Genomic DNA, 14,178 nt, shown 5'->3' on the forward strand with positions numbered 1-14,178 from the left:
GCTAGCCAGTGGGTTCTCATGACTGTAAACCTCTCACTCTGAGTAGCCACAAAGTTCATTTCTATTCCTGTAACCTCTTTTCTAATATTTACAAGACTGACATTCCGTGGGATCCAACCATACCACTTCATATAAATATCATCAAACTTTCTTCCAATCCTGGTATTAGTGCACCTAGAGGCGGCAGGGATATCTTGTCAGAGTTTATGCCTTCCAGAAAGCAGTCAAGGCATCAACATGATTCCTGGAGCAAATTAACCAAAAAAAAAAAAAAAAAAAAAGCAGAGATGGAGTCTAACATGATGTTAAAGGTGTTTAAACTTAGGAAATGACATTTTCAATTTCAAAATCATCACAAAAACAAGCCACAGGAATCAAAGACACACAGTTGAACCCAAAATCATGATGAAAAGATTCTAGAATTCAAGCAACAAAAACAGCCCAAGGTCACACGGGGAAAAGCCTTCATAGTGTTTTCTTTAGGACATAATTCCTCTTGTCCACAAATTTGGAAAATAGAAGATATAAAGAGAAACGAGTAGAAAGAATACAGTGTGTGTAAATATTGGATTTGAATTCCTGCTTCTGTATCTCAAGTGTATTAAATAAGGGAGCAAAACTCAGTGTGCATTTGTGGTCTGTCGTCATGAGCCCAGCATGCTGCTGGGGGTTTTCTGATTTGTAACTCTGTAACTCTCACTTAAGCCATACCACCTTGGAATGATGCCCTACTTAGCAGATGAGAAAACAGATTCAAAGAAATTAAATTGCACCCAAGTCTACAACCCAGGACTCTCGACCTTGATCTTTTGTTTCCATCCATGCTGTTCTTACTTGGCAGGAAGCCCTGCCTTTGGGTCTCTAGTTCTCTGGGAAGCTTTGGGAAGTCTGGGGGAGAAGCTAGGACTTTATGGAGTAATCTTGTTGGCCACCATGGGTTTTCACTTTGGCTTTATATGTGGCCCACTTCCTTTACATTGTTTCCTCTCTTGCACAGTTTTGTATGGATGCTGATACTGTTTGTCTTTTTGTGGGGTGCTTCAATTCTGTTCTCCAGGGGCCAGTTTTCTCTAGACAAAATACACTTGTGTTACCTATCACAGTCCTTGTGGTACTGAATCTATTGCTAACAACAGATTCAACACCTAAGAAAAAGAGAAATTCCCTGATAAAGGAAATTTTAATATATTTTAGTTTTTTTAATGTCATCATGGAAAGGATCTATAACTCGTTATTCACTAAACTGTGTGAGGTCTTTGTTTTCACACAACCGTCTGACATTTTGTATTTTTAAGCTCCATGTTACTTCCATAAGGAGTTGATTAATTTTCACCAAATGTCATTCAGTACCAGAGAACCTCAGAAGGTATTTGAAGTTTAATTTGTTGACTTCTTTAAACAAACCTGTGGAGAAAGCTGTTCAGTGATGGGTATTCTGTGAGATCCTCCTCTGTGCTCCATGTCCATTTATCTTTGCAACCACTCCAAGAGGTGGGGATCATTATTCCCATCTTGTAGATGGGGAAACTGAGTCTCAGTAATATCCCTGAGCAGTATGGCAGTTCATGGAACCATCAGCTACGGAATATTGGACTTCTATAAGTAAACTCTTCTTTTCCAGGACCCTGGGGAAATTAGTTGCCCCAGGAAATGTGTACTAGTTCTCACTAAAGGGTTATATGTACTGCAGTTTTGTTTTGGTTTGTTTTGTTTTACTTTATATGGTTTTGATGAAAAAATTGTAATATGTGTTAAAGGGTATGTTTTTAAGAAGGTCAACTCATGACTCTCATAAAAATACAAAAGGGACATGCCGAAGATTTTACTTAACTCGTTAACTAATGAGGAACAGTACGCTCTTATAATCGTTTCAAAGGAGAATGCCAAGTGTAACACAGGCAGACAAGAAAATGAGGAAGCAATTTCACCTTCACTAGACAGAATTTATTTGTATCTCTGTGGAAAAGAGCCATTTGCACTACCAGATTTACTTACAGAGTTGTGAAATAGCTACATAAAGAACAAGGAAAGAAATCTGCAAGGGGGTGCTTTACATTTCCCAGTACTCCATTGAAAACCATCCAGTGATTTTCGTTTTCTTTTTCAGCCCTTTTTAAAGTCACCACCTTCCCTGACATTTGTCTTCTTTTATATGTTGACTTTTTAAATGAGCATGTACTTTTCTGAAGGTGGTAGGAGACACAGAGTGAATGACTTAGCTTGTCCCTGTGATGAGGCATACCATTGTTTTCAACCACTTGGAGTCAGGAAAATGCATACACACCCAAATTTGCATTCGCCATCAGGTTAAGGACCTTAGATGTATTGATTTTCTCAAGACTATGTTCTTTTGTGTTAGGGTCTCCATCTGTGACCTGAGGGCGATTGGGGGTTAAGGGTCCTGGCACTTGTCTTTTTCTCTCTGGATAAGATTGCCTCCAGCTTGCTGCCATGGTCATTTCTTCTGGTCCTTCCAGGGTCAGCCCCTCTCATAGTTTGAATCTCTGCTGCTTCTGCTGATGTGGCCCTCTCCCCACCCCTCACTCTCTTTTTCTTTTTTTTTTTTTTTTTTGGTTTTTTGTTTCTTCTCTATCCTGTTGAATTTCCCACTTTGGAATTTTTGAGTGTGGAGGCTAGTGTCACACATATATCAGCAGTGTCCCAACAATTCCTTGCTTTTCTCCTGGAGCACTACCAAATCCCAATGTAGGGGGGTCAACTCTTAGCTGTTTAACTTCTTGTGACAGTGTTTACTGTTGGTTATGGCCCCTTTCTTATCCCCAAAGCTGTCTTTTTACTAAGCCCCATTTAGATTTGGAGTAATTCAAATGCAAGAGAGCTAAGGTTTTATATATTTGTTTAAAGAACTTTTACTAACAGACCAAAACAGCCAGTCAGGCTCTTCAAATGGTTTTCTTTTCCATGCTTCCTACTACTGGGCCCACTGGATCAAGTTTTAACTAGGCAAGAATTATCAATGACATATATGTGCATCTGTAGTCACCGTTTAAAAGTTCCAAGTATAACAAATTTGATGGGTGAAAAATTACGTATTTGATGGTGAGGTTGTAAAGAAAGTGACTTGAGTACTTCACTATAATAGCATTTTCTTAACTGGGGTAATATTATGGGTAATTCTTGTTAATTTCAGAGAATTATACTTTTTCATTAATTAATGTCATGAAAAGGTTTTGGGGTTTTCCCCCCTTCTAAGCACTTTTTTTCTTTTATACAGGGTCATTATAACTTTGACATCAGTGTTTATCTCCAGATTTATAATTGTTGATGCTAAAAGCAGGATTCCCTAAATATCAGTTTGCCTTACAGCAAACGTTGCTGAAATGGACTGTTTGATTAAGCCAAGAAAGGCGATGTAAAGACATAGAGGAGGGGCAGTGAGATAAGTAGATGTCAAATAACATTCACACATATTTCTGAAAACAGTCTTAAATGGTTTTGATGTAGTGGTAATCCTTTGTATGTTTTTGATATAAGGTATCATTTTTCATTAGTCAACGGCGTACATGTATATTTTTAAACACAAGTGAATCAGTACTTCCAGCACTTTCTTCTTTGAGAACATCTCCTATTCATACATCTTAGTTGCTTCCTGGGCATACCTTTGGTTACGTGTTTTTCATCATAGATCCAGACAGAGGGAGAGGTGGGCCTGTGTTTAATCTTCCACTGTAGCTCAAGTCAGAACCACTGTACCCTGCTTTTATGCTAAATATTTGTATTACTGTCCTTTGATGTTTTCTCATTGTACACAATAAATCTTTCCTCTTTATTTTTTTTACATTTGCATTTTTTAAATTATAGTTAATTTACAGTGTTTTGTTCAAGTGTACAGTACAATGGTTCAGTTATATATATATATGTGTGTGTGTGTGTGTGTGTGTGTGTGTCAGATTATTTTCCATTATAGGTTGTTATAAGACATTGAATATAGTTCCCTGTGCTATACAGTAGGTCCTTGTTGTTTATCTCTTTTATACATAGTAGTGTGTATATGTTAATCCCAAACTCCTAATTTATCTCCCCACCCCATCCCCTCTGGTAACCATAAGTTTATTTTCTATGTCTGTGAGTCTATTTCTGTTTTGTAAATAAATTCATTTATATCATTTTTTTTAGATTCCATATATAAGTGATATCTTATGATATTCATCTTTCTCTGTCTGACTTCACTTAGTATGATAATCTCTGGGTCCGTCCATGTTGCTGCAAATGGCAGTGTTTCATTATTTTTATGGTTGAGTAATATTCCATTGTGTACATATACCACATCTTCTCTATCCATTCATCTATCGATGGACACTAGGATTGCTAAATCTTTCCTCTTTTTTTTTTTTTTTTTTTTTTTTGCGGTACACGAGCCTCTCACTGTTGTGGCCTCTCCCGTTGCGGAGCACAGGCTCCGGACGCGCAGGCTCAGCGGCCATGGCTCACGGGCCCAGCCGCTCCGCGACATGTGAGATCTTCCCGGACTGGGGCACGAACCCGTGTGCCCTGCATCGGCAGGCAGACTCTCAACCACTGTGCCATCAGGGAAGCCCAAATCTTTCCTCTTTAAAAGAACTGACTGATTTATGACAGTAAGAAAAACCACATTCTGAGGTACCCTTCAAAGGAAGAAAACCACATATTTAACCAGGTAAAGCAAATATCTGTTTCTCTAGCTTTTAAAACAAACAAACAAACACCCACATATGTATTTAGAACTCTCATTTTGCAGGTCAGCATGTTTTCACAGAGAAGTATTTAAGTATAGTGAAGAGAGGGGTGTAGTTGACTCCTGCTTCTGTCAGAAGTGCCGCCGTGTACCAGGCACCCTTGTAGGTCCAGGGGACGACACAGTGAATAAGATTTACAGCTTCTGCTCTCAAAGTGCTTAGATTCTATTAAAGGAAGGCAGACAATGAAAATGTAAGCAAATGACGAGGATTTCAGGAACAGGGAAGTGTGATGGTTAGCAAAGAATTTAAGTGAAGCATCATTTTCTAATTTCCATTTTTAAAAACCCTGGCTACTACATGGGAAGAGATTGGAAAGGAGCTTGGACTGGGCTGTTGTCCATGGAGATGGAGGGAAGTGGATAGAATTTAGAGAATTGGAGGAAGGTAGGATGGAAAGAACTTGGTAATGGACTGGGTAAAGGAGGGGATGGTATAGTGGACGACTCCCAGGTCTCTGACTTGAGCACAAGGATGGAAGGGATGCTATTAATTACGATAGTAAAGAATAGGGCTTCCCTGGTGGCGCAGTGGTTGAGAGTCCGCCTGCTGATTCAGGGGACACGGGATCGTGCCCTGGTCCGGGAAGATCCCACATGCCGCGGAGCGGCTGGGCCCGTGAGCCATGGCCGCTGAGCCTGCGCGTCCGGAGCCTGTGCTCCGCAACGGGAGAGGCCACAACAGTGAGAGGCCCGCGTACCACAAAAAAAAAAAAAAAAAAAAGATAGTAAAGAATGGAGGAGGAGCACTTTGGGGGCAGGAGGGAATTGAGGATTCAGTTTTGGACATGGTATATTTGCGATGCCTACAAAATAGCCAAGGAAAAGAAAAACCTTGAGTGCATTTGCAAATTGAGTCCGGAAAGGAGGTCAGGGCTGAGTTATAACTGTGGGAGTCATTGGCACATGGGTGATATCTGAAGCCATGGAAGTGGTTAAGATCACACAGGGGTGAGGACTGTGAAGGAGAAAAACTTGGTCCAGGACTAGCTGTGAGATACACCAGACATTTAATCGATCTCGTGGAGGATGTGGAACTGACAAACAAGCCTGAGCAGGCATGGCTAAAGGCAGTTAATTTGCAAGAAAAAAAAAATCATATTTCATGATCACAGACCACATAGTCCTGGCCAGCAACTCTCAGCCGCAGCTCCCAGTTGGCTCTGAAAAAGCCTTCACTAATGCTAGGAAAGAAATCTACTGCATGCATGTCTTCCCTGAGGAGGGGGAGAAAGAGTTTCATCCTCATTTTCAAAGATGACTGTACTGGATATAATCCAAAGGATAAAATGGAAGTATGAAGCTGTTGCTGTGTTTCTAGAGCAGGGTTTGAAGTTCCTTTGAAACAAATGTGAAAGCCTCAGAGGTCAACTTCTCTGTCCTGGTTTAGTTTGAGTTCCTAGTAAATGGAGAATGATCTTGCTTAGTTGGCAGCAGCCTTTCTCTTGCGAGAAGTTAAAGTGCTACACCATAGAGTTATTTTGTCTTTATGCTTGCAATTACATGGGAAATTTAGATTTAATAAGAAAACTAGCTTAAAAGACATACGAACTTGCAAGTCCAGCCTTGGAAAAAGGAGCACAGGGGAATCTTTCGAACCCATCTCCCTCTGGTTTCGATTATTTCACAATGTACAGTATCGCCATTTAATAGGCATTGCAGTAAATCCCAGGGGGGATGTTTGCAGACTGTGCCACACTCTAATCAATTAAAAACAATAAACTTTCAACTTTATATAAAATAATTTCCTGAAATCCTAGTTGGTTACTGTGTATCTGAAAATTTGGGGGTATCCCTTCCTATATGAATAAGGTTTATTATTTGTAGAGGTCTGTGTCTTAAGTTGAGTCATGGAAGATGGTCCCTGGTCTTAATATGGTAATATTAATATTAAATAACTACACGTATGCTGTTCATTTTGACATAAATTCTTTAGTGTGAAGCCATACACTCTTGCAAACCATTGAAGAGTAGGAATAGAAATGGACTGCTGCTTAAATGATGAAAGTATTAAAAAGCTTGGAAACTTTCTTTGTCAAGTTGGCTATTTCTCGTGCTTTTTCACTTTCCTTTTCTTTCTCAAAATCAATTTCAGTTCTTCTGCAGTTTCAGTTCATGTTTCACAAGTTTAAATATCAACATTTGTGAGGGCACCATTTCTAGTTCAATCAAGATTTTTTTTCAGGGTGTATGGCCGTATACAGTTCTGAATGACATCCTGGTCATTAGGAATCACTTGGCGGCTACCTGTACTATATATCATGAGCTACTTTGGCCCAAATTTCAAATCTGACATGGCAGTTCCACACTGAGGGAGTTAGTCTCTTACGTACCTTCCCAGCCTGGATTTGTGAGCGGCTACCTTTTTGTTTTCTAATGTTGCTAACCTGTCCAAACTAGAAATAATTTCCTAATTATTTTTAATAAAATCATTGATGCCCTGACTCATTCCTACATATCTGTATTTTTAAGCCTTTCATCTTTCATTACCGAATGACTGCTTTCCAACACCCAGGCACCTAGGAGAAGAGGGAGAAAGCACAGTTGTAGTGAAGCAGCATGCACAGAGTGGGAGAGGATTTTGGAGAAAAACTAAACTTGGTTTGGGGAATGAACATTTATTGAGCATCTTCACTGACTGGCTGTAAGTTAAGAGCATCACGTAGGGTCTCATTAATATTTAATATATACAGCTCTTATTGTTTGTGTCTTAAATCTCAAATTATGATAATTTAATCAGTGAGTTCAAAAGTGAACTCTAAGCATCTGCTTTTTCAAAGTATGTTGTTCATGTGGCACATTTCATTAGTTCATACAGTAGGGTTTTTTCCTCAAATCATAGAAAAATTTAAAGGGCACAATGGCCATTCATTAGAAATAGCAAGTGACAATAAGCTCTCCAAGGAATATTTCTTTCCAACACTCAACTTTGGAGAGTTGAAATTCAGGGTGGTTAGGATGATCAAACTGGTAAGTGCTGACCAATGTTTTGGGAAATTTGACTTTTTGCAAATTTTGGACTATAAAGCAGGGCTTTCCTTTTTGATTAGCTTCCATGGATTTGTCAATTTACTCAATATCATGGCTTTGTCATTTATTCCTCTTACATTTAAATGGGTTTCTATAAATTATTCTTGGTTACTGTTGCTCAGAGAACAATTGTAGAGTTGATTTTATATTCCTTATGTAATTCTTATAAAATTAAAACTAGGGAAAAATTACATAAAAACTTACTGCCTCTTGAGACATACTATCTTTATAATCAGAGCCCTTTAACTTTTTTTTTAATTTTAGTATTTTTAAAAATGTTATTGGAGTATAGTTGATTTACAGTGTTGTATTAGTTCCAGGTGTGCAGCAAAGTGACTCAGTTACACATATACATATATTAATTCTTTTTCAAATTTTTTTCCCATATTATTACGGAATACTGAGTAGAGTTCCCTGTGCTATACAGTAGGTCCTTGTTGGTTATCTATTTTATATATAGTGGGGTGTATATGTTAATCCCAAGCTCCTGATTTATCCCTCCCCCACCCCCACCCCCAGAGCCCTTAAACTTCTAAACAAAGTATTGGCTACAAAGCAGAAAGTGTAAAACACTAGAATTGCCAGAAAACCTTAAAGATTATGCACAACCACCCATTAATTTCACCAATGAGAACCTAATTCCCCAAAATGTAGGAAAATTATTTTAGTTCTTTTCTGAACAGAAACTAATGTCAGTAGATGGGAGGCAAACCGTAGAGTGGAAAAATGGGAAGGAAAATACTCCTTCCAATGAGATTTTTAATTTGCTTCTCTTGCTGATATATACTGAATTTTTATCCTCCTCCTCCCCTTTGTTTTTAGTGGCCACAGATGTCTTTAATTCCAAAAACCTGGCCGTTCAGGCACAAAAGAAAATCTTGGGTAAAATGGCGTCCAAATCCATCGCTACCACCTTAATTGATGACACGAGCAGCGAAGTGCTGGATGAGCTCTACAGGGTGACCAAGGAGTACACCCAGAACAAGAAGGAGGCAGAGAAAATCATCAAAAACCTCATCAAAACAGTCATCAAGCTGGCCATTCTTTACAGGAATAATCAGTTTAACCAAGATGAGCTAGCAATGATGGAGAAATTCAAGAAGAAAGTTCATCAACTTGCTATGACCGTGGTCAGTTTCCATCAGGTGGATTTCACCTTTGACCGGAATGTGTTATCCAGGCTGTTAAATGAGTGTAGAGAGATGCTCCACCAGATCATCCAGCGTCACCTCACCGCCAAGTCACATGGACGGGTTAATAATGTCTTTGATCATTTTTCAGATTGTGATTTCTTGGCTGCCTTGTATAATCCCTTTGGAAATTTTAAACCCCACTTACAAAAACTGTGTGATGGCATCAACAAAATGTTAGATGAAGAGAACATATGAGCATGTGAGTTGAGATTGTGACTGCTCATGATTTATTTGAAGATGGAGCACTGCTGATTTATGAAGAAAAAAAAATAATGTTTTAAAGATTACACATATTTCAGAAAGACTCTGCCCAATTCAGTTGTGAGACATTAATGATAATGTTTTATGAGGCTTGTTTTATTTGAAGCAAAGCATATTGCCAAATATTCTGGTAAAAAGCTTCCCAGCGGTTAGCAGATCACGGGAAGATGTATGGTTGCATGATGCAAATATAGAGTTATATAAAGAAAGATACGTGTGGCTCCAAACCTCAAGACATCTTTTTTAAGGCAGTTGTTATGTTGGTGGCACATTGGATATTTCTGTCATGTACAGAATTGTGTATTTTGATTCACCTTTATTCCTTACTATGTATGTGTACCTCTTTTAAAAAGCCAAGAGCTCTCTCTTACTGTCATTTCTCCTTTTGAAACAAGGCCATTTTCAAGTTTACCTTTTGTTAAAAATTCTTTTGTTAAAAGACTTTGTCACTGACATTCAAGAATTCCATCTTAATTAAGAATTAAGATTCAAGAATTAAGGCAGTCAAATTGAACCTTCAGAAAAATAGAAAACTGCTTCCCTGAAATCAATATTGTAGAAACCAATTGTATTTGACATTATGAATAATGTCTAACATAAGACTATGCTTCTGGAATCGAGTCCTGTTTTTCAGTACCAACAGTAATACTTCCCAAAACATGAAAATTCCCCGAAATGGCATACCATTGCCTTGAAATGCTTGCTGAGGGCTTAACTTACGTCATCTTGAAAATGTGCTGACGGAATCCCCATTTTTCATATCTGTTTTAAATGTAAGAGACAAAGAGGAAATCTAGATCATTCCCGATATTGGGACAATAAAAAGTAAGTGGTTTTAAGAATGATAAAACAATCTTTACCTTAGAGATGAGCCCATCAGAATAATTTAATTTAGGGGGATGAAAGGCAAAAGGGAAGACAGGATATTGCCAGAAGAACATGGGAATGAAAATGAATGCATTTCAATGTTTAGTAAGGTTTGATAGGTAAATAAAGAATGTCACTTTTTTATTTAACTGATAAGGTTTTTGCTATTTTGTTATTTGCTATTTTGATGAGTAAACCAAAGAATATTTGCATTCCAAGCAGTTTGTGTGTTGTTTCTATATAATTTTATGTGTGAATGATAAAGTAAGCATTTGCTTATTTTGTAAAAAAAAAAAAAAAAAAAAAAAAAGAAACCTGCTGGCCAACTATATCACCTAGGAAATAACAGACTCAGTCACCAGTGCTAAATATTTGCACTGTCACTCTGTCTGTGATTTAGTGTACTCTTTTGCCTTGAATTTGCCTGCCTCCCAGAATACTGATGTTAAAATAATAGCTCACCAGGAGAGGCCCTACAACTAAATATTCCAGAGGTTGAGATCTTCTTTAACCCACTACAGCCTAAAGGAGGTGGTAACTTTCTCTGGGACCCTCATGTGCTTATCTGAGTCAAGCAGCAGAGGCAAAGAGTATCTCCCTGTTTGATATTAAATCCTGACACCAAGACTTGAACTGAAATTACTATCCTCACTTCCCAGGGCCGGTAGGTGAACACTGTAAGTTAGCAATAGCATAGTGATTGCAGAATTGATCTGTCTAGCTTCAGAGCCTGCTAAATAGCTTCTAAATTTAGTTTAGCAGCCTTTCTTGACCAGCTGTGCTTTCCTCACTTGGGAAAACCTAACCTGTGTTCTGTGGAAGCTACTGATCTGGTGCATTCTACTCTACCAGATTCCCTCAGCAGAGGGAGTGTGGAAAACAGTGCTCGGACAGTTGCTGGGTGCTTCTTGCTCATCTCTAGCTATAGACAGGACCAACCAGAGAGAGAGGACCTAGGGATAAATTTAGATCAGTCTGGGCCCTTTTGGATCATAGAGTTGTGCCTTCAGACTAGCAGTCAGATGTGCATGGGGGAGGGGAAGAGCAGTCCTTAATTTCACACAGAAGGCAGGCAGTGAGGAGTATCCTGAAGGAGGAAAGCCTATTTGCTTCCCTCTCTCAGCATCATCTTCTGGAGGGAACCCATCTCCTCCCCAATCCTGTACCTGGAAGGCATGTCTCAGAAGATCAGTGACAGTCTTGATCAGCAAGTTCATTTCTGATGCAACAGGACTCCCCTTGTGCATGAAATTATTTGGGGTGGAAAGCGGGAAAGAATGCAAATGTGCTTAGGATAGGTAATTTTGAGCCAAGTTCATAGTCATTTTAGGGTCTTATGAAAAATTGAGTCTTTTTACATTTTGGAAAAAAATCATGAATTGTATTATAATTGTTTTTTTTTAATTTTTGATGATGGCTTCTCTGCAAACATTATGAGTTAATTTAATAGGTGAGTGATAATACTAGTGTTAATAACTGACATTACAGAGTAGATATTATGTGCCAGGCACAGTAACTCATTTAATCCCCACCACAACCTTCACCGTTTTATAGATGAGGAAACTAAGGCAAGAGAAATTAGGGAATTTGCTCGAGGTCACATAGCACTTGTGTCAAAACCAGGATATTAAGAAAAGCTTATTTTCATTTAATGATGGTATATATAAAAGCAATTCTAGAAACATCGTTAGTTCAGAGAAGAGTGGGCAGTGTGCTTCTGAAATGGATTTTCACATAGTGGCATTTTAGAAGGTATTTAAATCACACAGGTCTGAGCTATTCTCTAAAGATCTGGGTATGGTTTTATACAAAGACATCTTACGAAGTTTTCAACATGGCTCCTAATTTGGGGGCATCTCATGGCTCAAATTTCTGTCCCTTCTGGAACTTCAATTCAAGGTGTTCCCAATTAACGATGACTTTGAACACTGACCCCTGCAGTACAGTGTGCCTCTCCCCCGCGGGTGGTCTTTCTGTGGATGCACAAGGCGCTCTGTGTGCACGCAACCAAGACAAGCAGAAGTTCACCACTTCTCCAGTTCCCCAGAAAAGGTATGGCATCGATTTAAAACTTCAACATTATTTTCCAGGTTTAGAGGCTGGAAATATCTGAGTAAGTAAGTTTAAAAATAGTCTTGTGTTTTTCTGTTTATTAGACCTTTCATATAGAACTCAAAATTAGTTTAAAAGAAGAACAAGTGTTAGGAACTTTAATGATACAGAAATAATGCTGCTTTTTTTTTGGTGTTGTATATCAGTATCACTTATTCATAATTACCTGGAAAGTTTTTTTTTTTTTTTTTTTTAAAGTTTATTTATTTATTTTTTTAATTAGTTTCTGCTTTATAACAAAGTGAATCAGTCATACATATACATCTGTTCCCACATCCCTTCCCTCATGCATCTCCCTCCCTCCCACCCTCCCCATCCCACCCCTCCAGGCGGTCACAAAGCACCGAGCTGATCTCCCTGTGCTCTGCGGCTGCTTCCCACTATCTATCTACCTTACGTTTGGTAGTGTATACACGTCCATGCCTCTCTTTCGCCTTGTCACAGCCCACCCTTCCCCCTCCCCATATCCTCAAGTCCATTCTCAAGTAGGTCTGCGTCTTCATTCCCGTTTTGCCCCTAGGTTCTTCATGACATTTTTTTTTTAAATTCCGTATATATGTGTTAGCATACGGTATTTGTCTTTCTCTTTCTGACTAACTTCACTCTGTATGACAGACTCTAGGTCTATCCACCTCATTACAAATAGCTCAGTTTCGTTTCTTTTTATGGCTGAGTAATATTCCATTGTATATATGTGCCACATCTTCTTTATCCATTCATCCGATGATGGACACTTAGGTTGTTTCCAGCTCCGGGCTATTGTGAATAGAGCTGCAATGAACATTTTGGTACATGTCTCTTTTTGAATTATGGTTTTCTCAGGGTATATGCCCAGTAGTGGGATTGCTGGGTCATATGGTAGTTCTATTTGTAGTTTTTTAAGGAACCTCCATACCGTTCTCCATAGTGGCTGTACCAATTCACATTCCCACCAGCAGTGCAAGAGTGTTCCCTTTTCTCCACACCCTCTCCAGCATTTATTGTTTCTAGATTTCTTGATGATGGCCATTCTGACTGGTGTGAGATGATATCTCATTGTAGTTTTGATTTGCATTTCTCTAATGATTAATGATGTTGAGCATTCTTTCATGTGTTTGTTGGCAGTCTGTATATCTTCTTTGGAGAAATGCCTATTTAAGTCTTCTGCCCATTTTTGGATTGGGTTGTCTGTTTTTTTGCTATTGAGCTGCATGAACTGTTTATAAATTTTGGAGATTAATCCTTTGTCAGTTGCTTCATTTGCAAATATTTTCTCCCATTCTGAGGGTTGTCTTTTGGTCTTCTTTATGGTTTCCTTTGCTGTGCAAAAGCTTTGAAGTTTCATTAGGTCCCATTTGTTTATCTTTGTTTTTATTTCCATTTCTCTAGGAGGTGGGACCAAAAGGATCTTGCTGTGATTTATGTCATAGAGTGTTCTACCTATGCTTTCCTCTAAGAGTTTGATAGTTTCTGGCCTTACATTTAAGTCTTTAATCCATTTTGAGCTTATTTTTGTGTATGGTGCTAGGGAATGATCTAATCTCAAACTTTTACATGTCCCTGTCCAGTTTTCCCAGCACCACTTATTGAAGAGGCTGTCCTTTCTCCACTGTACATTCCTGCCTCCTTTATCAAAGATAAGTTGGCCATATGTGCGTGGGTTTATCTCTGGGCTTTCTATCCTGATCCACTGATCTATCTTTCTGTTTTTATGCCAGTACCAGACTGTCTTAATTACTGTAGCTTTGTAGTATAGTCTGAAGTCAGGGAGCCTGATTCCTCCAGCTCCGTTTTTCGTTCTCAAGATTGCTTTAGCTATTCGGGGCCTTTTGTTTTTCCAAACAAATTTTGAAATTTTTTGTTCTAGTTCTGTGAAAAATGCCATTGGTAGTTTGATAGGGATTGCATTGAATCTGTAGATTGCTTTCGGTAGTAGAGTCATTTTCACAATATTGATTCTTCCAATCCAGGAGCATGGTATATCTCTCCATCTATTTGTAT

At 38.6% G+C, this 14,178-nt stretch overlaps 1 protein-coding gene across 9 annotated transcripts in view; it reads left to right on the plus strand.

Moving 5' to 3' along the window:
* Positions 1-10,235, plus strand: part of TNFAIP8 (TNF alpha induced protein 8) — a 125,155-nt gene extending 114,920 nt beyond the window's left edge. For all 9 annotated transcript variants that reach the window (XM_081230876.1, XM_081230872.1, XM_081230873.1 and 6 more), the window contains exon 2: positions 8,588-10,235. In XM_081230876.1, the coding sequence (XP_081087002.1) occupies positions 8,653-9,153 (501 nt within the window). In that variant the 5' untranslated portion in view covers positions 8,588-8,652 and the 3' untranslated portion in view covers positions 9,154-10,235. The remainder of the gene's footprint in view (positions 1-8,587) is intronic.
* The last annotated feature ends 3,943 nt before the right edge of the window (positions 10,236-14,178 follow it).

Source organism: Mesoplodon bidens (assembly GCF_964165515.1).
Source record: "Mesoplodon bidens genome assembly, chromosome: 4".
NCBI lineage: Eukaryota > Metazoa > Chordata > Mammalia > Artiodactyla > Ziphiidae > Mesoplodon > Mesoplodon bidens.